Raw genomic sequence first — 23,592 nt, forward strand, 5'->3', positions numbered from 1 at the left:
GTCCCGGCAGGGAAGGAACAAAAGCTGACTTGCAGTGACTAAGTAGGTACACCAGCTGCTACATGGAAACCAGACTGTGAGAGCAAGAAATGATGTAACAGCATCCATTGAGAACATTTTATGCTTATTCTTTCTCTCTTATTATTTCATTTTCTCCTTTTTTTCCCTCTCTTTTCTTGCCCTAACTCTGCACAGTAAAACTCTGGAGAAACTATGTTAGTTGTTCAGTGACAAATGATGGTTAAACGCCAAGACAGATCAGAGGTAGCGAAGCCAGCAGTGAGGTCATTAAAATTACATAGACACGAGCAACTAACTTCCACTTCTGGCCATAATGGTCTAACAGAAGCAGGACTCGCCCTCCCATCTAAAACAACCAAAAAATAGACAAATATGTGAAACATCACACTTCAAGACATCGGGCCTAAAACAAGGAAAAACAGTGATCCCTAAAAAATGAGAAACAAGGAGGTTTATTAGGAAATTCCAACCCTCAGCTGGGTGTGATTCATCTACCATGTAACGACATCCTGAAACACAAAAATCAAGAATCTTACAGAAGGCTGCAAATGCCTTCCCAGTGACAAATATGCTCGCTTAAAATCATATGTTCATGAGTTGATACTGTTATCTGGCAGTATCTATTGGTGTGAAGACATTTTCGAAGATAAAACACATTAAATCACATTAAAAATCAGCAGTAATAGAAGAACATTTGCAATTGATTTAATGATAAGGACACTAACTTTGATCCCCAATTAAGCAAAATGTTATCTCCTCCTTCCCCTGAAAACAAAAAAGAATTCTCTTCTTCTCGTTACTAGCCCGGTATTACAAAAGAAAAATTTCATTCAATTATTAATGGTATACTTTTATGTCAATAAAATATACCATTTTATTTTATTGACAAAAGAAATAAAATGGTGGGCGGGCATAGTGGCTCATATCTATAATCCCAGCACTTTGGGAGGCTGAGGCAAGGAAATCACTCAAGCCCGGAAGTTCAAGACCAGCCTGAACAACACAGTGAGACCCTGTCTCTATCAAAAACTTGTAAAAATTATCTGGGCATGATGGCATGCACCTCTAGCCTCAGCTACTCAGGAAGCTGAGATGACAGGATCGCTTGAGCCTGGTGCAGGGCTCAAGGCTACAGTGAGCCGTGATTACACCATTGCACTCCAGCCTGGGCAACAGAGCAAGACCCTATCTCCAAAAATACACGCGGAAATTTGTTTTCCTGTTTGTTATATAGGTAGGTATATAATAGCTCCAATTTTGCCTCTTGATCCACAAAGCCTACTCTGTTACTAGGAAAAAAATTTGCCAACCTCTAATCTAGATCAACCTCAGTAATACCAGGCTCTGCTCAGTACTCTAGAATAAGTAAAAACCTGGATCCAGAAACAGATATTAAACTAAATCTTCAGGGTTCCTCTGGGCATCAATACAGCATGGATCAGACGGTTCAGAGATGTTAATCAGAAAGCATCAGAACATGAAGCAAACTTGAGGAGCATCTAGAACAGCTCCTCCTTTTAGAGGACAGAGTTACAAGCCAGGAGAAACACCTGTCCTTCCTAGGACCAGTCCATTAACTCTTGCCCCCTACCCTGCTCCTCCTTCTGAGCCTTCAGCTGCTTATTCCAGTCTCTTACAATATGGAAAATTACAACCAATTCGCTGGTCCAATATTGACTCCAACGGTACAAACCAGAACCATCTCAACACCCTGCCTTGGATTGTTCTCAGATCTAGGGCTGTATTGGCCCATTCTCACACAGCTGTGAAGAAATATCTGACACTGGGTAATTTATAAAGGAAAGAGGTTTAATTGATTGACGTTGCTCAGGAGGCCTCAGGAAACTTACAATGATGGCAGAAGGTAAAGGAGAAACAGGCACCTTCTTCACAGGGCGGTCGATGGAGTGGGTGCCAGCAGGGGAAATGCCAGACGCTCATAAAACCATCAGATGTGGTGAGACTCACTCATTATCACAAGAACAGCATGTGGGATAATCCAATTACCCCCACTTGGTCCCACCCTTGACACGTGGGGATTACAGGGATTATAATTCAAGGTGAGATTTGGGTGGGGACAAAGAGCCAAACCATATAAGGACACACCAGACATTTCCCAGCCTGCTACGGTTCCAGAGGTCCTCTCTTGGTCCTCAGTACTTCCAAGCTCAGATTACAAGTGAAATATTAAACCCCTGGAAAAGCCCTTAAAAACATTCAATACCAGATACACAGAGGCCAAGAAATACCCTACAACCACTAATACAACAGGCTCTAAACTGAAGTTACTAATGAAAACATCAGAGAAGAGCTTACCTTGCTTGGCAACTGAGCAGCAACATCTCACGGTTATAAATCAAAATATACAGAAGAACCAGGAAGGCTTTTGCTCTAATGTATGTTGAAGGGCTGTCAAGTAAATGGATAATTGTGGAGACAAAATCCTGTGGAAGACATTTAAAATTTTTTTTAAGAGAACATTAAAAAAAAATGGGCAGTCTCAATTCTCAGAGTGAACAGACTGTAACAATCAAGCAGATGGCAGGAAGTAAATAATATCAACTACTGTTTTCACATTCTCAATTTGTGCCAGATCCACAATTAAATCTTATATCTCATTTAAACCTGAAAGTCATAAAAACTTGACAATATTGTCCCCACTTTAAAGAGAAAAATGAACACTGAAAAGTTAAACATTGTAATACCCAACTTCAGAGTTGGATAAAATCCAGGCCGGTTGAATGACAAAGGCTGGTTACTCAATCACACAACTGGAAATGTGGCAGCAAAAATACAACTGTCAGTCACGACTGCATGCAGACAGGAGTCTCTAAGAAGGCCTGCATGTAGAGAGATCATATCTCTAGTCTACACATCTGAGGGCTTAACGGACATAAAACAAAAACAGTACTCAGTACACGACACAAAGAAACGTATACTCCTACAACACTCTTTAATTAAAGGTATAATTCAACACAGAGGAATAAGTATTGACAGTGAATACTGCTACTTTCCCTTTTAAAAGACAGACTATACATAACTTCTATCAATATGTAAACAGAAAACAGACACACACGCACACACATGGTTACTGAATGTGAGTAGTTCAGAAATACGGAATCATCATATCAGCAAGATGGCTACAGAGAACAGGAATACATAAGTTCCCAAGAGAGCTTAACAGAGACCAGCACCTAACAGTAACGCTGTGTGTCCAAGGCAGGTTTAAGAAGCTCATTTTTTTTTCTTCCTTTTTGCCACACTCCAATCCTTTTCTATTTGGTGCTACGTTTCCAGGTAGGAAGAATTTACACAGTCATGTATATGCCATGTAAATTCGATGCTACTTAAGGAAACAAACATATCTAAGCATCGGTCTTACCTAGTTCCTGACCAAAGTGTCAAAGCCAAATTATTCATCTCAGGTTAAAAAAACAAATCAATACAGAGTCATCCTTGAGTAGAATACTTGTTTTCTACCTTTCCTGCATATAGACGTAGAAAATCCATTTCCCCAGAGTCCATTCCTGATTCTAATTTATCCTCTGTGGCCTAAGGACCACAATCACACGTTTGTTTCCCTCATCAACACCACCTCCAACATACATACACATAATTCCAAAGCCATTCATATTTCCAGCATTCATAGACTGAGAAACTTCCAGATTATAAGAGATTAAGAAGACATGATAACTGACTGAATTCTAGATCAGGAAGTTCTGTTCCCATAAAGGACACTATTGGGACAACTGGATGAGCTAACAACACTGAATCAATGCTAATTTCTTGATTTTGAAATTCATAGCTGGTTTCAAGGAAACATTCTATAAGAGCAAATATAACTCACCTACAAAATATTCTCAATAGTCACACAACCATTAAAAAGAAGCTGAAACTCATCATGGCGTGTAAGGTCCTTCATGACCTGGCTTTTCATTGCCTTTCCAAAATCATGCATCAAACCATCAACTCCACCAAACACCCTCAACCCTCACCATGAGGAAATTAAAAAAGGAAGATGAGAATACTGAACAAGGGAAAGCAGCAAAGGGAATCCCAGGATGATTCCAAGGTGACAGACTTCACCAGACAGCCTATCTGTGCGGAAGCCAGTCAAGAGGCCCTAGAGAACTCAGGAGGAATCAACTGGCAGACTATTTGAAGCACCTGAAGGTAATTTGAAACACAAAGTTATGTAAACAAAGAAAGGTCCTAGATACCAATCTACACTAAATTAACAGACTGAGCACATATGCATGTTGGAACCTGTCCCATGTCCTACTTCAAAATAAACACCAAACAAATCTAAGATTTAAAAAATAAACACAAAATGATTCAAAGATCTAGAGGAGGCCATAGGAGATAGGGATGCAAACACATACACATACGTATATACATATTTCAATCTCAGACAGGGGAAATGTTCATAAATAATTTATTAGAAAGAACAAAATCAGCGTGAGAAATGTAAATACAAAAAAAGGTTAAATGCTACATAGATATAAAACACTATAAAGAAAAAAACCATATAAACTACGGAATATATTTGCAGCATATTTTATGAATAAAGGGGTGATTTTCTTAATACATAAATATCAATAACTAAGAAAAAAACTAAAGAACTAAGAAAGTAAGAGCTGAGAAACAATGAAGCCGCTGATCTCTTCTGTAAGATTTATTGCCAAGGTAAAATGAGGAAACTGAGGCAAGTATAAGAAAATGAGAAGCTAATTTATTCAGCTCCTGGGCGAGCTTCTGTAGTCCAGGTAGGGGCTAAAGAAGTCGTGCCCAGCTGTTTAGGTAATGCGGTTTTATGGGGAGGGAAGGCAATTGATTGGCTATTGGGGAAACAAAGAAAAGGCAATTTTATTGGCTGTCAGGAAGCAGGATGTACCTGGAACTAGTTGCTACTGGTAGGCAGGCGGGACTTTGGGTAAGTGGGCCTTGATTGGCTGTTGGGGAAACAAAGTGAAGGCAATCTTATTGGCTATTAAGAAGCAGGAAATACCTGGAGATAGTGGTCATGGATAGGGGGGCGGGACCTTGGGTAGGTGGGCCTTGATTGGCTGTTGGGGAGACAAAGTGAAGGCAATCTTATTGGCTATTAAGAAGCAGGAAATACCTGGAGCTAGTGGTCATGGGTAGGTGGGCGGGACCTTGGGTAGGTGGGCCTTGATTGACTGTTGGGGAAACAAAGTGAAGGCAATCTTATTGGCTATTAAGAAGCAGGAAATACCTGGAGCTAGTGGTCATGGGTAGGCGGGTGAGGCCTTGGGTAAGTGGGCCTTCCAGGGGCATACAGAGCAGACTGCTACCGGGCAGGGTCTGATGGGGCTTCTTTAAAAATTTTTCTGCAGGGTTTTTCAACAGCAGGCTGAGGGTTGGATGCATAATTTAGTGCTGAATGTGGGCTTGGGTCTGGTATGTGGAGGCAGGTACGGGTAAGCCGTGCGGCAAGGCCAGATAACGAGCTTGGGTGATGACGCAGTTATCAGGCGTGGAGAGAGATGGATGTGTCCGTTTAACCCTCTGCGAGGCAGCCAGCCTTACATCTTCCACATGGAATATCACGTTAACCAAAGGTAATTTAAGGTATTTCAAAAAATACAGAATATAGGGGGCAAGTTTCATATAAAGCTATCCACAAATACCTATTTCATATAAAGACAACAAAAAATGAGAATCAAAAACATTTCAGCTGATAAAAACTCTGATTTTACCTGCTAGGGCCTCAGTGTTTTCGCCTGCCCCATTCAGACGTTAAACACGATACCAAATATAATACTGTTAAGAGGTAGAGCCTTTGGGAGGTAATTAGGTCATAAGGACTACACCTTATTAATGAGGTTAGTAGCCTTATAAAAGAGGCCGAGAGTGAGGTGATTTACCCCTTCCAACATGTAAGGACACAGAGAAGGTACTATCTATGACAAATGGGCCCACACTGGACACCAAATCTGCTACTGCCTTGATCTTGGACTTCCCCGCCTCCAGAACAGTGAGCAATAAATTTCCATTATTTATAAATTACCCAGTCTACAGTACCTTGTTATAGCAGCCCAAACATACTAAGACACCGTTCAACCAAAACAAAAAACACAGCAAAATTGAGGGAGAGGTAAACTGTACTGGAACAGCTCGATTTGAAGGAACTATCATTAAACAAGCATTTACAGACATCAAAAAGGTCCAGGTTCCTTCGTTATACGAGACAAGGAGGTATAGACAATATTCCTTAGGAACACAGATGCAGAAACTCCTCAACGAAATATAAGCATGTTGATCCGGCAATATATTAAAAGCATAAAACATTATGACCAAGTGAGGTTTATCCCAGGAATCAAAGGCTGATTCAACATTTGAAAAACAATCAGTGTAATTCATCATAATTAATCGATGAAACAAGAATAATAACATAACAATATCAATTACCAACCAAAAAGCATTTGACAAAATTCAACATCCATTCATAATAAAAAAAAAAAAAGAAAAGAAAACTCTCAGAAACCTAGAAATACAAGAGGCCTCCTCAGTCTGAAAAATGGCAACTAGAAAAAAACCCTACAGCGAGCATCATGCTCAGTGATGAAAGACAAGATGTTTCCCCAGAAACTGGGAAGAAAACAAGGACGTCCACTTTCATCATCCATGAGTCAGTATTTTACTGAAAGCTGTACCAGTGTAAGAAGAAAAATAAATAAAAGACATTTAGATTTGAATGAAAGAAACATTTGCAGACGACATGATTATCTTCGTAGAAAATCCCAAGGAATTTACAAAAAAGCTTCTACAGCTTACAAGTGAGTTTGGCAAGATCTGTTATATTTCAATATACCAATAATGAACAATTGGAAAATAAATCGTTTTTAAAGTATCACTTTTCAATAGCTCCAGCCATAACAACAACAAAGAAGTATAGCTTTCACTCTAACAAAACATCTAGAGAATCTGTACATTATAAACTCCAGAGTAATGAGTACTGAAAAATAGTAATGAAAGAAAACTCTTTAGGCATATAAATAATGAAGAGACATTCCATGTTCACGCAGTAAGACTCAAGTTAGTCATCAATTCTCCCCAAATTGACCTGTAGACTTAGTGCAGCTTCAATCAAAACCCCAACAGGATATTTTACAGATATAAACTAAGTTTAAAATTTGCATGGAAAGGTTAAAAAAAAAAACTAGAATATGAAAACCTATTTTGGGGGATATGCAAGAATTACACAATAATTGTAAGACATAAAAAAAAAACTATAGTAATCAAAACAATGTAGTATTGACAAAATAATAAACACATAGAACAAGGAAACAAAACAGAGTTTAGAAATACGTCAATTCGTTTATGATGAAGGTTTATGACAAAGGTAACACTGGAAAAAGGATAACCACATCACCAAATGATGCTGGAACGACTGAATATCCACATGCAAAAATACTAACTTACACGCATTCCTCATGCAAATATTAACCCAAAAACGTATCATACAACTGAATATAAGTAAACGCCACCAAAATTAAAATTTCTCCTCTGTGGAGGACACACTGGAAGAAAAGACAAGCCAGGTACTGAGAGAAAATATTTGTACCCAGAATATACTAAAAACTCTCAAAATCAAAATTAAGAAAAAAAAAATTGAATGAGCAAAATATTTAAACAGACATTAAACAGATACAAAGAAAATATGTATCTGTCAAACATATATACATAAGGATGCCCAATATCACAATCATTACAGTGCACAAGTTAAAATCATAGTGAGACGTAACCATGGACTTATCAGAATAACTACCATGAAAAACGGTGCACATGTAGAGCGGCTGAAGGCTTTCATATGTTGCTAGAGGGAATGCAGAAATGGTACAGGAATCATGGAAGCCAGTTTGGCAGTTCCATTAAAATGTTAAATAGATACCTATCATATATGCCTCAACCATCCTACTTCTAAATATTGTAATGAAATAGAAACTTAAATTCACAGAAAACCTTGTACACAAAATTTGATAGCAACATGTATTTGCAATACAGATTAAGTATCCCAAATCCAAAAATCCGAAATCTGTAATGCTCCCAAATCCAAAACACTTTGAGCACTGACAGGATGCAAGTGGAAAATTCCACACATAAGTACTTAACACAAACTTCGTTTCAGGCACTGAAATTATTTAAAATATTGTATGAAATTACCTTGGTCTTATTTTAGACAAGGTGTATATGAAACATAAATAAATTTTGTGTTTAGACTTGGGTCCCACCCCCCAAGGTATCTCATTATGTATACACAAATATTACAAGGTCTAAAAACACTGAAACCTGAAACACTTCTGGTCTCAAGCATTTTGGAGAAGGGATATTTAACCAGTAGTCAAAAGCCGAAAACATGTTCTTCAATGTATACATGAATAAACCATGGAACATCCACATAATGGAAAGGTACTCAGCAGTAATGAAGTACTGCTACACGCAGCGACATGGAGGAATCTCAGCCGCACCGTATTAAGTGAGGAAGCCAGCTGCAAAGATCATATGCAGCATGATCCCATTCATACGACATTCTGGAAAAGATCAAGCTACAGGGGCAGAGACGACATCAATGATTGCCAGCAAGTGGGATGAGGGTGGCTTGCCTAAGAAGAAAAGCAGCTCAAGGTCATTCTTTGGGATACTGGAATTGTTCTGTATCTTTCTGGTGGTGGTAACAAGAGCCTATGCATATATTAAACCTCATAGAACTGAGTCTCCACAAAAGTAAATGTTATTAGAAGTAAACTTCATTGTATATATATTCTAACATTAAAAAATATTGTATGTATATATAATATAAATGTATAATATACTGTTACAATTACATAAGATATGTATATTATAGTACATGTGTACATGTATGTACATATTGTGTGTATACATGTATATGTGTACATACATATATTAATTACACAAACAAACATGTACATATTTTATGCCATTCACAACAATGTATAACACAATGATTGTAGCAATGAATGTTATGCCTTAAACAGTATAGCAGCCACCTTTCTAAAGTAAAAATTACATAGGATACAAGAAGCAATCAAATATTTTATCATACCACTGTCAGTCCGAGACTTTTAAAAGAAGAAAAATGAGGATATAAAAGATGTAAATAACATAAACAATATATAAGATATTACGGGTAGATATGAAATTTTACATTCCAATAATGAAACATATACCTTTTTCTAGCCATAAAATGTTCCTTTAAATTGATCATATAACAGATCATGAAAAAATATTAACATATTACACAAAGTAAAAATAATTTTTATGATCACAATGCATTAAAACTAGAAATCAGGCTGGCACAGTGGCTCACACGTATAATCCCCGCACTTTGGGAGATTCAAGCAGGAGAACTGCTTGAGCTCAGGAGTTCCAGAACTGCCTGGGCAACACAGCAAGACGTCTTCTCTACTTAAAACAAATAATAATAATAATTAGCCAGACATGATGGCATATGCCTATAGTCCCAGCTATTAAATGGCTGAGGTGGGAGGATCAAGTGAGCCCAGGGGGTCAGTGCTACAGTGAGCTATAATCACATCACTGCTCTCCAGCCTGGACAACAGAGTGAGAACCTGCCTGTCTCAGGGAAAAAAACAAACAAATAAAATCAGAAATTAATTAAAACATCAATAATCCAAAAGGCCCTTCTACCTGCAAAATATTTTTAACTCTGTATTAAACAAACCTTAAGAGAAAATAAAAACCAAAATTGCAGAACTTAAAAATACTGGATCTTACTCATTCTAACTACATTTTTGTAACCATTAACCCCCTCTTTTCTCCCCTCCACTACCCTTCCCAGCCTCTGGTAACCATCATTCTATTCTTTATTTCCATGAGTTCAACCGTTTTAAGTTTTAGCTCTATGCACCCACAAGAATTTAGAATGCTTTTTTTAATTTTAAAAAATAATAAGTAAATAAAATAAAAAGATAGCAGTAAAAACACTATTGTAGTAGGCTGTTCTCACACGGCTATTAAGATATCACCTGAGACTGGGTAATGCAAAAAGGAAAGAGTTTTAATTAACTCACAGTTGCACACAGCTGGGGAGGCCTCAGGAAACTTACAATCATGATAGAAGGTGAAGGAGAAGCAAAGCATGTCTTACATGGTGACAGGAAAGAAAACCAGAGAGCAGGAAGAGCTGCACTTTAAAACCATCAGCTCTCATGAGAACTCACTCACTATCACAAGAGAGCAGGAGGGAAGCCACCCCAAGATCCAACCACCTCCCACCGGATCCCTCCCTCCACACCTGGGGATTACAATTCAAGATGAGATTTGGGTGGGGACACAGAGCCAAATCCTATCAGCTATATATGGGATATGATAAAAGTACAAATAAAAAAATATATAACCCATAATTATATTTGGAAATAAAATAATAAAAATACCTGAATCTCCAACATAAAAAGCTGAAACATGAAAAACAAAGTATGCCAAAATGAAGCAAGAAACATGTAAGCAGTCATCAATGAGGTGGGAAAACAATTTTTAAGGAAAGTGATAAATCAAAATCCTGGCTCTGAAAAATGTCAACAGGCCGGGTGCGGTGGCTCACACTTATAATCCCAACACCTTGGGAGGCCGAGGTGGGCAGGCTGCCTGAGCTCGGGAGTTCATGGCCAGCCTGGGCAACACAGTGAAACTCCATCTCTATTAAAACAAAACAAAACAAAACAAAACAAAACAAAAATACAAAAAATTAGCCAGGCATGGTGGCGTGTGCCTATAGTCCCAGCTACTCAGGAGGCTGAGGCAAGAGAATTGCCTGAAGCTGGGAGGTGGAGGTTGCAGTGAGCCAAGATCACGTCACTGCACTTCAGCCTGGGCAACAGAGTAAGACTCTGTCTCAAAAGAAAAAAAAAAAAAATGCCAACAAGCTAGATAACTTCCTAAAATCAAGAAAAAGGGGAAGACAGCAAAGATATACAAGAAAAGAAATGAAAAGAGGGAAATTACCATTGTCAGCTTCCATATAGTGGAGTGAAAGCTGCATGTCACCTATGGTAGTAGTTGGTATTTTATCGTTGTATAATATTCCATTGCATGAATACAGAAACATTTACATATCCATTCTACTCCTGGACATTTGGGTTACTTAGAGTTTGGGTCTATTATGAGCAAAGCTGCCATGGACATTCTTCCACATGTCTTTTTGTGAACACGTGCATTCACTTCTCCTGGGTATACACCTGCCAGGTATACGCCTGCCAGGAGGATCGCTACATGAAGAGGCGGGCATCTATCTAGATTAGAGACGGCCAAACGGCTCTCACAAGTGGCTGTACCAATCTACTCTCCACCAACATATGAAAGCTGCAATTGTTTCACAGACTCACCAACGCTTACTGTTGTCCGTCTTTTTCTTTTATTTAAATGTTTAATTCTGAGCTTAGAGCAAATGTTAATAAATACACATGGCAGTGAATTCAGAAGAAACTTTCTAAAAAGTCTACTGTTACTCACTTAAAAGCAACCGAAAGGAAAATGCATTTCTTTTTCTTTTTTTTTTTTTTTTTGACACAACTGAGCAAACCTTCTGCAGGAAAGGATAATACATTTCTTATTCTAATCCATGAAGAATTTTCAAAGTATTCACGGCAAAGAAGAAAACCTATTTAAATCTCCCTGACAAGAAGCAAAACATAAGACTTTGGTATAAACAATGATAAACCAAGAAAATGAAAAAGTGTATAAATTTAAAGAAGATATAATCTTACAAGTGATTTAGCTATGCTTTAAAGATGTTCACTTATATTTAAATGCATTTTATTAAATTTTATATTAAAACAAACATTTTCTTAAACACTTAGATGCAGCACTTATAAATTCAAGTCCAGAAACACGGTAAAAGTACAATTGGTGCTTTTTCCTTTGGGGATACCTAGTAAAGTAACTAGATAACCACAAAGACAATTACAGTGTAACTTTTGAAATCTCATTAATAAACAGCAACAAAAATACAAACCGTATTTAAAAAGTGGGTCAGGCATGGTGGCTCACACCTTAATGCAAGCACTTTGGGAGGACAAAGCAGGACTGTTTGCCACCATCCCGGGCAACATAGCAAGGCCCTGTCTCTACAAAGAAAGCAAAAAACTTAAAAAAGAAATGTAGGCTTTGGACAGAGAACTGCAGATTTTTGTTGAGTGGTAAGAGGGCACTTGAATAAATGCAGTGGCAGTATAAAGTGCTGGCAAAGAATCTGAGCTTTGGAGTCAGTAAGACCTGAATACAAATGACACATTTCTTAACAAAATAACCACTGTGATTCGGTTTCTTCAACTTTAAAATAAAGTGGAAGAATTACAATGACACTTCTCATAGGCCTGATGTAATGACTGAAGGTTTTTGTCTAAATATATAATAAAAATATCATAATGCATAAATCTTCAGGAAGTATTCATTTAGGAGGACTTTTGGAAGATGGCTGAATAGGAACAGCTCCGGTCCACAGTTCCCAGCAAGAGCGCCAGAAGACAAGTGATCTCCGTACTTCCAGCTGAGGTACCAGGTCCATCGGACCGGGACTGGTTAAACAGTGGGAACAGCCCAGGTGGGCAAGCCAAGGCAGGGTGGGACATTGCCTCACCCAGGAGGCACGAGGGGCCAGAGAACGCTCTCTCCCAGTCAAGGGAAGCCATTAGGGACTTTTCCAGACACTCTAGCATTCCAGCTAAGATACTGCGCTTTCCCATGGTCTACACAACCTGCAGACCAGGTGATTCCCTCTGGAGCCTACAGCATCAGTGCCCCAGGTTTCCAGCACAAAACCGGGTGGCTGTTTTAGTCTTGTGGCGCCTAGAATGCCAGCGAGACAGAATCGCTCATTTCCCTGAAAAAGGGGGTGAAGCTGGGGGCCAAGTGAGCCGGCTCAGCGGGTCCCATCCCCATGAACACCTGCGAGCTAAGATCCAGTAGCTTGAAACTGTCACGGCCAGCATAGCAGTCTGAGCTCAGCCTGGGACATTGGAGTGTGGTGAGAGGAGGAGCGCCAGCCATTGCTGAGGCTCAGGTAACATTTGCTTCAACATTACCTGTGTAAACAAATTGAAAAGCTAGCAGAAGGCAAGAAATAACTAAGATCAAAGCAGAACTGAAGGAGATAGAGACAAAAACACCCTTCAAAAAATCAATAAATCCAGGAGATAGTTTTTTGCAAAGATCAACAAAATAAATAGACCACTAGCCAGGCTCAAAAAGAAGAGAGAAAAATCAAACAGATGCAATAAAAAATGATAAAGGGGATATCACCACTGATACCACAGAAATACAAACTGCCATCAGAGATTCAACACCTCTATGCATATAAACCAGTAAATCTACAAGAAATGGATAATTCCTGGACACTTACACCGTCCCAAGACTAAACCAGGAAGAAGCTGAATTCCTGAATAGACCAATAACAAGGTCTGAAGTTGAGGCAGCAATTAATAGCCTACCAACCAAAAAAAGTTCAGGAGCAGAGGGGTTCCCAGCCAAATTATACCAGATGTAGAAAGAGGAGCTGGTACCAATCCTTCTGAAACTATTCCAAACAATGCAAAAACAGGGAATCCTCCCTAACTTATTTTATGAGACCAACATCATCTTGATATCAAAACCCAGCAGAGATGCAACTAAAAAAGAAAATGTCAGGCCAATATCCATGATGAACATTGATACAAAAATCTTCAATAAACTACTGGCAAACCGAATCCAACAGCACATCAAAAAGCTTATCCATCACATTCAAATCAGCTTCATCCCAGGGATGCAAGGCTGGCTCAACATCTGCAAATCTAAAAACGTAATCCATCACATAAACAGAATCAAAGACAAAATCACGTTTATCTCAATAGATGTAGAGAAGGCCTTCAACAAAATTCAACAGCCCTTTATGCTAAAAACTCTCAACAAACTAGGTATCAATGGCTCATATCTCAAAATAATAAGAGCTACTTATGAAATACCCACAGCCAAAATCATACTGAATGGGCAAAAACTGGAAGCATTCCCTTTGAAAACTGGCACAAGACAAGGATGCCCTCTCTCACCACTGCTATTCAACACAGTATTCAGAGTTCTGGCTAGGACCATTAGGTGAGAGAAAGAAATAAAGGGTATTCAAATAGGAACAGAGGATGTCAAATTGTCCCCATTTGTAGATGACATGACTGTATATTTAGAAAACCCCATCATCTCAGCCCAAAATCTTAAGATGATAAGCAACTTCAGCAACATCTCAGGATACAAAATCAATATGCAAAAATCACAAGCATTCCTATACACCAATAAGAGACAGAGAGCCAAATCATGAGCGAACTCCCATTCACAATTGCCACAAAGAGAATAAAATACCTAAAAATACAACTAACAAGGGATGTGAAGGACCTCTTCAAGGAGAACTACAAACCACTGCTCAAGGAAATAAGAAAGGACACAAACAGATGGAAAAACATCCCATGCTCATGGTTAGGAAGAATCAATATCATGAAAATGGCCATACTGCCCAAAGTAATTATAGATTCAATGCTATCCCTATCAAGCTACCAATGACTTTCTTCACAGAATTGGGAAAAAACACCTTAAACTTCATATGGAACTAAAAAAGAGCCCACATAGCCAAGACAATCCTAAGCCAAAAAACAAAGCGGGAGGCATCACACTACCTGACTTCAAACTATACTACAAGGTTACAGTAATCAAAACAGCATTGTACTGGTATCAAAACAGAGATACAGACCAATGGAACAGAACAGAGGCCTCACAAAGAACGTCACATAACTACAACCATCTGATGTTTGATGAACCTGACAAAAATAAGCAATGGGGAAATATTCCTTATTTAATAAATGGTATTGAGAAAACTGGCTAGCCATAGGCAAAAAGCTGAAACTAGATCCCTTCCTTACACCTTACACAAAAATTAACTCTAGATGGAATAAAGCTTTAAACATGAGACCAGACACTATAAAAACTCTAGAAGAAAACCTAGGCAAAAGCATTCAGGACATAGGCATGGGCAAGGACTTCATTACTAAAACACCAAAAGCAATGGCAACAAAAGCTAAAATAAATGGGATCTAATTGAACTTAAGAGCTTCTGCACAGCAAAAGAAACTATCAATAGAGTGAACTGGCAACCAACAGAATGGGGAAAAAATTTTGCGACCTACACATCTGACAAAGAGCTAATGTCCAGAACCTACAGATAACTTAAACAAATTTACAAGAAAAAAAACAAACAACCCCATCAAAAAGTGGACAAAGGATATGAACAGACACTTTTCAAAAGAAGACATTTATGCAGCCAACAAACATACGAACAAAAGCTCATCATCACTGGTCATTAGAGAAACGCAAATCAAAACCACATTGAGATACCACCTCACGCCAATTAGAATCGTGATCATTAAAAAAAATCAGGAGACAACAGATGCTGGAAGGGATGTGGAGAAATATGAACATTTTTATATTGTTGATAGGTGTGTAAATTAATTCAACCATTGTGGAAGATAGTGTGGCGATTCCTCAAGGATCTAGAAATAGAAATACCATTTGACCCAGCAATCCCATTACTGGGTATATACCCAAAGAATTATAAATTGTTCTATTATAAAGACACATGCACAAGTATATTTATTATGGCACTGCTCACAATAGCAAAGACTTGGAGCCAACCCAAATGCCCATTGATGATAGACTCAATAAAGAAAATGTGGCACATATACACCATGGAATACTATGCAGCCATGAAAAAGGATAAGTTCATGTCCTTTGCAGGGACATGGATGAAACTGGGAACCATCATTCTCAGCAAACTGACACAAGAACAGAAAACCAAACACTGCATGTTCTCACTCATAAGTGGGTGCCAAACAATGAGAACACATGGACACAGGGAGGGGAGCATCACACACCAGGGCCTGGGAGGTGGGGGACTAGGGGAGGAATAGCAGGGAGTGGGAGGACTGGGGAGGGATGGCGTTAGGAGAAATAGCTAATGGAGATGACAGGGTGATGGATGCAGCAAACCACCACCACAGCACACATATACCTGTGTAACAAACCTGCACGATCTGCACGTGGACCCCACAACTTAAAGTATAATAAATAAATTTCTTCTTAAAAAAAGACAACAGAAAGAGGAAAACAAACATAAGTATATTTAAGACTCTAGGAAAGATAAAAGACTATTCATTAAATGATATCCTTACTTTATTTCTTGTACTAGAAAGACTCCAAATTAAAAATTTAAGCAATCTTATTATATATCTTTCAAAATGAATATATTATCTTGGAAAACGAATTGCAAAGAATCACCATCTTTATGATAAATAACATTTATCAATAAAAATGTAAGTATGAACATGCCAATAAAACAACAAAATGGCATGAACAGGAAACAAGTGACAAAAGAAATCTAACCCACCAAAAAGCAAATGAAACCATGGCTGTTGTCACTAGCGGTCAAAGACATCCAAAGTTAGTGAGAATAAGAATCCAGTTTAAAATATGAAAGTGTGATGAGGAAAAGAATAATATCAACTACACGCTTACTCTAACTCGGGCACTGTGGTAGGTGATTTAAATATATTACTTCAATTATTCCTTTAAGGAAGATATTATTGGGCTTACAGGTGAGGAAACAGAAGCCTCAGGAAACCAAAACATTTTTGATACCTTCCCCTCCTGGGGGGACTTTCATCTCATACCAGCTCCACAACTAGCAAGGCTTCTTCTAGGAAATAACACAACCACACAGGTATACACGGAATATGACAAAGTAAAAATGTGAGTTTATGCATTGATAAAAGACAGTGGAGGTAAATATGGATAATCTCAAAGCTAGTTAGGTGTTTGTTTTCTCTTTAAGTTTTCTTAATCTTAATGGTGTTTTAAGAGCTTGTTTCAAGATTCTAGCAAGGAAGCACAGCTACCTGTATATCCTTGACCAAAGTATGGTCCTCCTCATCAAGGAAGGATCTGATCCATCACAGGGCTTTGGCAGCAACACACACGGAGCCTTAGGAAGGGAACACCTGCCTCGCCAGCCAGATACGCTGAATGAACCCTGGTGACCAGTGGGGCGACAGATGTCACAGCCAGGTTGCCTTCATATCCCTTAATGGTGTTTCAAAAATTGAAAGAGCTACTGGAAGTTTATCTATAGGTCCAAGCTAAGATGTAAACACAGTGTGCTTGGATAACCATGAAATATGTTCATTTCCATATTTATGTTGTTTCAATGGCTTAAAAAAAGGGATTTGTCATCATACATAATTTTCCTGTATTCATTAGCATATGGATATAGATATTAATACTGTAAATTATGTTGTTTAGTGAATGGTTTAAAAATACACTTTTTGTCCGGATAAGTAAAATACAGTTGTTTAAAAAGTTGAAGCATGTTAATTTTCCTCATAAAAATGTATACTTGCAAGTTATAAAAGCTTGGCAAAATATAGAAAATTAGAGACAAAAGAAAAATCATCTTTCTTGAGATTTTTCCTTCTTTCATGACACTAATGAAGTATATGGGGAAAGGAGAAGTGGTAGAAGTGATGCTGCATTACCTCCAAGGCTAGGTTGGCATGGTCATGTATACTCTACCTGGCCCTCTGGAAACACTCTTGGAACTCAGCCACCATGCTATGAGGAAGCCCAAGCAGCCTGTAGAGGCACACATACAATGCAACTGAGGCTCCTGACCTAAAGCCTGAGCCGAGTCCTCAGCAAACAGCTTGTACCAACTTGCCAGTCATATGAATGAGCCACCTGGAAAGGATATTCTCCAGTCCCATCCCAGATAACACAGCCTTACTCAAATTACAGATTTGTGAGCAAAATAACCTACTGTCCTTGTCTAAACCATAACCTCTTCGAGTGGTTTATTACACTGCAGTAGAAAAATAAAATGTAACTTAAGTATATAAAGAAAGAAAAAAAATTCCAGGCACAAAAATGTTTCAAACAGCAATAGACATAATTGAAAACACAGAACTGTTCAATAATAAGTGATAGATCTATTACTGTATTTCTTCTTGATATACAGATGCTTTTGAACTTACAATAAACCCACCGTAAGTCAAAAAAAATCATAAGTTAAGCTATTATAGATTAGGGACTATCTGTAGTGTTACTCAGCTATACTAATAAACTTGCAAAATCAAACTAATACGCTCATGATTTGGGGTGACACAAACTAGACAAACTATAACAAATATCAGAAATAAAAGAAAGCACACAGATTTATCTGTAACACAGTAACTCTGGGTCCTTTAAGAAGCTGCAGCACAATTTTAGATCTAAGCCTAAAAACATCTTCTACCCTAAATAAATTCTCACTTAGTCATTTCAGAAAAAACGAATCAACAGTAATGACTTTGGCTCCCTACAACTGGTTGCCTAGGGTTCTATACTTACTCTGAAGCAACGTGTACCACGCCTCTAGAACAGTTTTAATCTCACAACACTTGAGGAGGGAAGATTACAGGCTGCCGGCAAACACTTAATGCCAAAGATGAGTAATCAAAACTACCTTTAGAGAACCAAAAATGACCTCAGGTCACTTCAGCTAGCAATCCACTATGTATTCAGCTTTGATTGAAATTCATCTTGTCATACCGCTCCACATACCCAAATATTACTGTGCAGAAAAAGAGCAGAGGCTATTTAGTTCTATAACCCAAATCACAGCACAAGTTTCTGTCCAGCATTCACAGCCAGAAGCAAATAGTATTCAGCAGTGGTTTCAGAGTGGTATTTCTAGCCTAACTTAAAGATGATATAATGAAATATTCAAAATGATAGGAATCTCTCTGAAATATATAAAGCTTCCATCACAACCAAAAATATTTCACTATCAAAATTAAGCATAATGGGAATATTCCTCTAGTACACATCACACAGGCAAACATTAGATAATGAGGTAGAGAACTTCAAAATCACCTCTTACAAGTCTCAAGGGGTAAAATTGATCTGCTTCAACTGTCACAGCTAAACATCAATATGTATAGCCTGGCCAACAGCTGGTAACAGCCTCAAAGAACAGCACTGGGAGTCACGTCGACAACCGCACTGACACTATTTTTCTATTTCATATTGCCGGAGACAAACAAGGTACTCAGGAAATCTAAAATCATTTTGGATTACAAATTTCCTCTAAAAAGTTTAGCCAAGTATCTAAGTAAAATGTCTTTCAGAGAACACATATTTATTAATACAGAGTAAAAATATCATGATGTATACCCATAATCTAATTAATATGTATAAATTAATTTCATATTTTAAACGCTTGATTTTAAAAGTGAGCAAATGTTATCTGAATTTTTCAAAAGTTTACATGCATCGAATTTCACAGTGATCTTCCATGGTGCTTCCAAATTAAACAGAGATCAGCAGCTTTGGGCTGATTATTAATCACTGTTGTCTTACAGGTTTATGTCAAAACACACAACATGACCCACCCATCCCTTGGTCCTTCAGGCTTTCCATGTTGACTGGGAAATTTTTCTGTAGGGAGGTAACCATGTTACTCTTTTACATCCATAAAAGAATTGTCCTAATGCTATGAGTAGGGGATTACCACCAAAAATTGTGTAATGTATATATCAATTTTACAGAATACTTTTTTTTTATTTTTTGAGACAGAGCCTCACTCTGCCACCCAGGCTGGAGTGCAGTGGAGCAGTCTTGGCTCACTGCAACCTCCAGCCTCCCAGGTTCAAGTGATCCTCCTGTCTCACCCGCCCGAGTAGCTGGGACCACAAGCACGCCCCACCACGCCAGGCTAATTGTTTTGTATTTTTAGTAGAGATGGGGTTTCGCCATGTTGGCCAGGCTGGTCTTGAACTCCTGGCCTCAAGTGATCTGCCTACCTCAGCCTCCCAAAGTGCTGCGATTACAGGCATGAGTCACCATGCCCAGGTGGAATGATACTTTCTGAACTATAAGTAAACAGGGTTAGGGAGGGCCTGGTAGACTTCTACATGAGAAATATTAAGTTACTGTTGAAAACTGAATTTCTGAAAGAGCATTTTTTTTTTTTTTAGTTAACTTCAGATTCTCCTCAAACTAAACAACTATGGCTACAGTCATCCATGAATGCCTGTAGATCGAAAGATGACAATGGATTTGTAAATACCGAGAGAGAATTTAAAAGAACATTATTTCTTATATCTGAAACACAGACTACTCCAGCTAACAACACGGCTTACCATAAGAATAGCTCACTCCATCAGCAAGAAGTTTCCCTACTCCCTTGCATATCTAAATCACACTGTATCCTCTATAACTTCTTCAATTATAAAACACCACATAATAATCTGCCAGAATATTTCCACTAAAATATGTGGTAATGTACAAAGTTAGCTAGTGTGATAATCCATACCATTTTCAATGAGATGGAGTTCCTAAAATCCAGTATATTCTGGAACTTTCTGTAAACTTTCAGAAGAAATATAATGAAATAAGAAAGACTACATTGCCACAGTGCTTTACAACTGATGGCAAAACTCAGGAAATGTAAAGTAATGATTTGTGTATTCTATCATTACTAATAGGCACCAAAAAGCACATAAGAATTTTTGAAATAAGAACTTGCCCTCACTTCCAACAACAAAAAATCATGAGTATCTGTGAGATATTACAACACTTACCCTTTCAAATCACACTGTGTGAGTAAAAGCTACCCCTGTGGTAGGAAGACTGTAATACCTAACACCATCACTACCACCGCCACACACACACAAATCCCTCAATGAGAAAATCACTGAACTTCCCCAGAGATCACTGAAAAATTCCAAAGTGAAGGAAAGAAAAATGTAAAACATTATAACAACTCAAGTACATACATATTATCGATCCTTTCATTTAAGTTACAGAACATTTCAAAGATACAGAAAAGTAGGGTGATTTTTTAAAAAATCCATTCGACTTTATCAAATCTTAATATTTTAAACTTATAAGCCCAAATCCTTTCTTTTAAAAAACACAATGAATTAGAGAGGCACAACTGAAGCCCCTGCCTACCTCTCTCCAACCCTACTGCCCCTCTCCATCCTCAGAAGCAAGCATGCTCTGGCTCTGGTGGGCACCACCACAGATATATTTTTTACTACATAATCACGTACCCATAAGAAATATAAAGATTTATACTTTTTAACAATTGTATTTTATTTATCCTGACCAAAAAGTCTATCTTTAAGCCATTCACTAAACAAAATAATTTACATTATTTTTCCATATGCTAATGAATATAAGAAAATAATATATATATGGTGATAACTACTTTTTCTTTTTTAAGTGATGAGGTCTTGTTCTGTTACCCAGGCTAGAGTTCAGTGGTGCAATCTGGGCTCACTGCAACCTCCACCTCCCAGGTTCAAGCGATTCTCCTGCCTGAGCCCCCCTTGTAGCTGGGATTACAGGTGCACACCACTACACCCAGCTAATTTTTGTGTTTTGGGTGGAGATGGGTTTCACCATGATGGCCAGGCTGGTCTCAAACTCCTGAACTCAGGTTATCTACCCACCTCAGCCTCCCAAAGTGCTGGGATTATAAGCATAAGCCACATCCCCCAGCTGAAAACTCCTTTTCGTAAAACATTGAAACAACATAAATAAACTATTCATGTATGTTATTACATTGTCCATATCCTTGTGCAACGTGCCTTTTTCACTCAAAGTTTTCTTTATGAGGTCCACGTTCATTCTTTTCAATCGAGTTTGTTCATTTTTAATTGCTGTATAATATTCCACCACATGGATATGAGTTTATTTATCCAACCTTTTGTCAACGTTTACATTCTTCATCATCTTATGTTACTGCAAACACTGCTGTGATAAGCCGTTTCTCCACATTTCTTTGTACACATGTATTTTTTAGCTCAGGTAAGTACATCTTCATTAAGGATTATAAAATTACACTTCACTTTACCTGGCTGAGTTTCCACTGGCCCATATCTCTGCCAGCAATTCTTTCAGACTTACATTTTCACCAATCTGAAGATTGTAAAATAGTCATTTTAACTTTCATTTTATCTGTTAGTTTCTAGTTCAAGTGTCTTTTCCCAAGTTTACTGACCATTCCAATTTCTTCTTCTGTGAAGAAACTCTTCACACCCTATGTCCATTTTGTCTTAACTTTTCCTTTTCATTATTACGCTATTTGTCATATCCTGGATACTAATCATTAAGAAGTTTTCCTACAACAAGATCACAAAGACAGTTATGTAAATTTCCTCTTAGTTTTTTCGAGCTTTCCTTTTTATATTTTAGTCTTACGATGTCAGGGGAAAAAAGATCTAACACTCAAATGTCAATAAAAAAACGAGTTGAATAAAAATGTGGTACACTCACACTACAAAGTACTAATTTAAAAAAAGATGAAAAGCATTTCTATGAACAGATATGATGTGATCTCCGAGATACACTGCAAAGTTTAAAAAGGTGCAAAATGGGCCAGATGCAGTGGCTCACACCTGTAATTCCCAACACTTTGGGAGGCTCAGGCAGGTGGATCGCCTGAGTCCAAGAGCTCGGTATCAGCCTGGGCAGCATGGCAAAACCCAGTGTCTACAAAAATACAAAAAAGTGGCCAGGTGTGGAGGCACATGCCTGTGGTCCCAGCTACCCTGAAGGCTGAGGTGGCAAAACGGCTTGAGCCCAGGGGGCAGAGGTTGCAGTGAGCCAAGATCACACAACTGTACTCCGGCCTCAGTGACAGACTGAGACCCCATCCCGGGCCAAAAAATAAATAAACTGCACAATGGTGTATGCTACCTTTCATATAAGGAAGGGAGAAAAGATTGTGGCACTCACCAAAGGTCTTTTTAGAGTCAACAAAGCACACAGATTCAAAAGTCCACCCAAGATCACATTTTCCATCAGTTTGTCCTGAAACCTGAGCCTGCCAGCAAGACTGCAACTGATGCTCTCCACCTACGGGAGTCGCGCAGATGCACTGAGAGGGCGGCACGGCGCAGGTGCACTGAGCGCAGGCGTACTGAGAGGGCGGCACGGCGCAGGTGTGCACTGAGAGGGCGACACGGCGCAGGTGCACTGAGAGGGCAGCACGGCGCAGGTGNCACGGCGCAGGTGCACTGAGAGGGCAGCACGGCGCAGGTGTGCACTGAGAGGGCGACACGGCGCAGGTGCACTGAGAGCAGCACGGCGCAGGTGTGCACTGAGAGGGCGGCACGGCGCAGGTGTGCACTGAGAGGGCGACACGGCGCAGGTGTGCACTGAGAGGGCGACACGGCGCAGGTGTGCACTGAGAGGGCGGCATGGCGCAGGTGTGCACTGAGAGGGCGGCACGGCGCAGGTGCACTGAGAGAGCCACACTGGGCAGGTGCACTGAGAGGGCGGCACAGCTCAGGTGCACTGAGAGAGTCACACTGGGCAGGTGCACTGAGAGGGTGGTACGGCGCAGGTGTGCACTGAGAGGGCGGCACGGCGCAGGTGTGCACTGAGAGGGCGGCAGGGCGAAGGTGCACTGAGAGAGCCACACTGGGCAGGTGCACTGAGAGGGCGGCACGG

The 23,592-nt window shown here is 39.0% G+C and overlaps 1 protein-coding gene and 1 long non-coding RNA gene across 9 annotated transcripts in view; one reads left to right on the plus strand and one right to left on the minus strand.

Moving 5' to 3' along the window:
- The window catches only part of LOC108312811, a 420,933-nt gene extending 412,602 nt beyond the window's left edge, over window positions 1-8,331 (plus strand). Inside the window, exon 3 of the long non-coding RNA XR_001828799.2 lies at window positions 8,130-8,331. This is a non-coding gene — a long non-coding RNA (uncharacterized LOC108312811). The remainder of the gene's footprint in view (window positions 1-8,129) is intronic.
- Window positions 1-23,592, minus strand: part of ULK4 (unc-51 like kinase 4) — a 620,462-nt gene that overhangs the window by 462,482 nt on the left and 134,388 nt on the right. For all 8 annotated transcript variants that reach the window (XR_005202208.1, XM_037742907.1, XM_037742908.1 and 5 more), the window contains one exon: window positions 2,338-2,465. Coding sequence is in view for 7 of the 8 variants with exons in the window: in XM_037742907.1 (XP_037598835.1) it covers window positions 2,338-2,465 (128 nt within the window). In the remaining variant the exon portion in view is untranslated. The remainder of the gene's footprint in view (window positions 1-2,337; window positions 2,466-23,592) is intronic.

The sequence above is a fragment of the Cebus imitator genome, unplaced genomic scaffold (assembly GCF_001604975.1).
Source record: "Cebus imitator isolate Cc_AM_T3 unplaced genomic scaffold, Cebus_imitator-1.0 Scaffold129, whole genome shotgun sequence".
In the NCBI taxonomy this organism is placed as follows: domain Eukaryota; kingdom Metazoa; phylum Chordata; class Mammalia; order Primates; family Cebidae; genus Cebus; species Cebus imitator.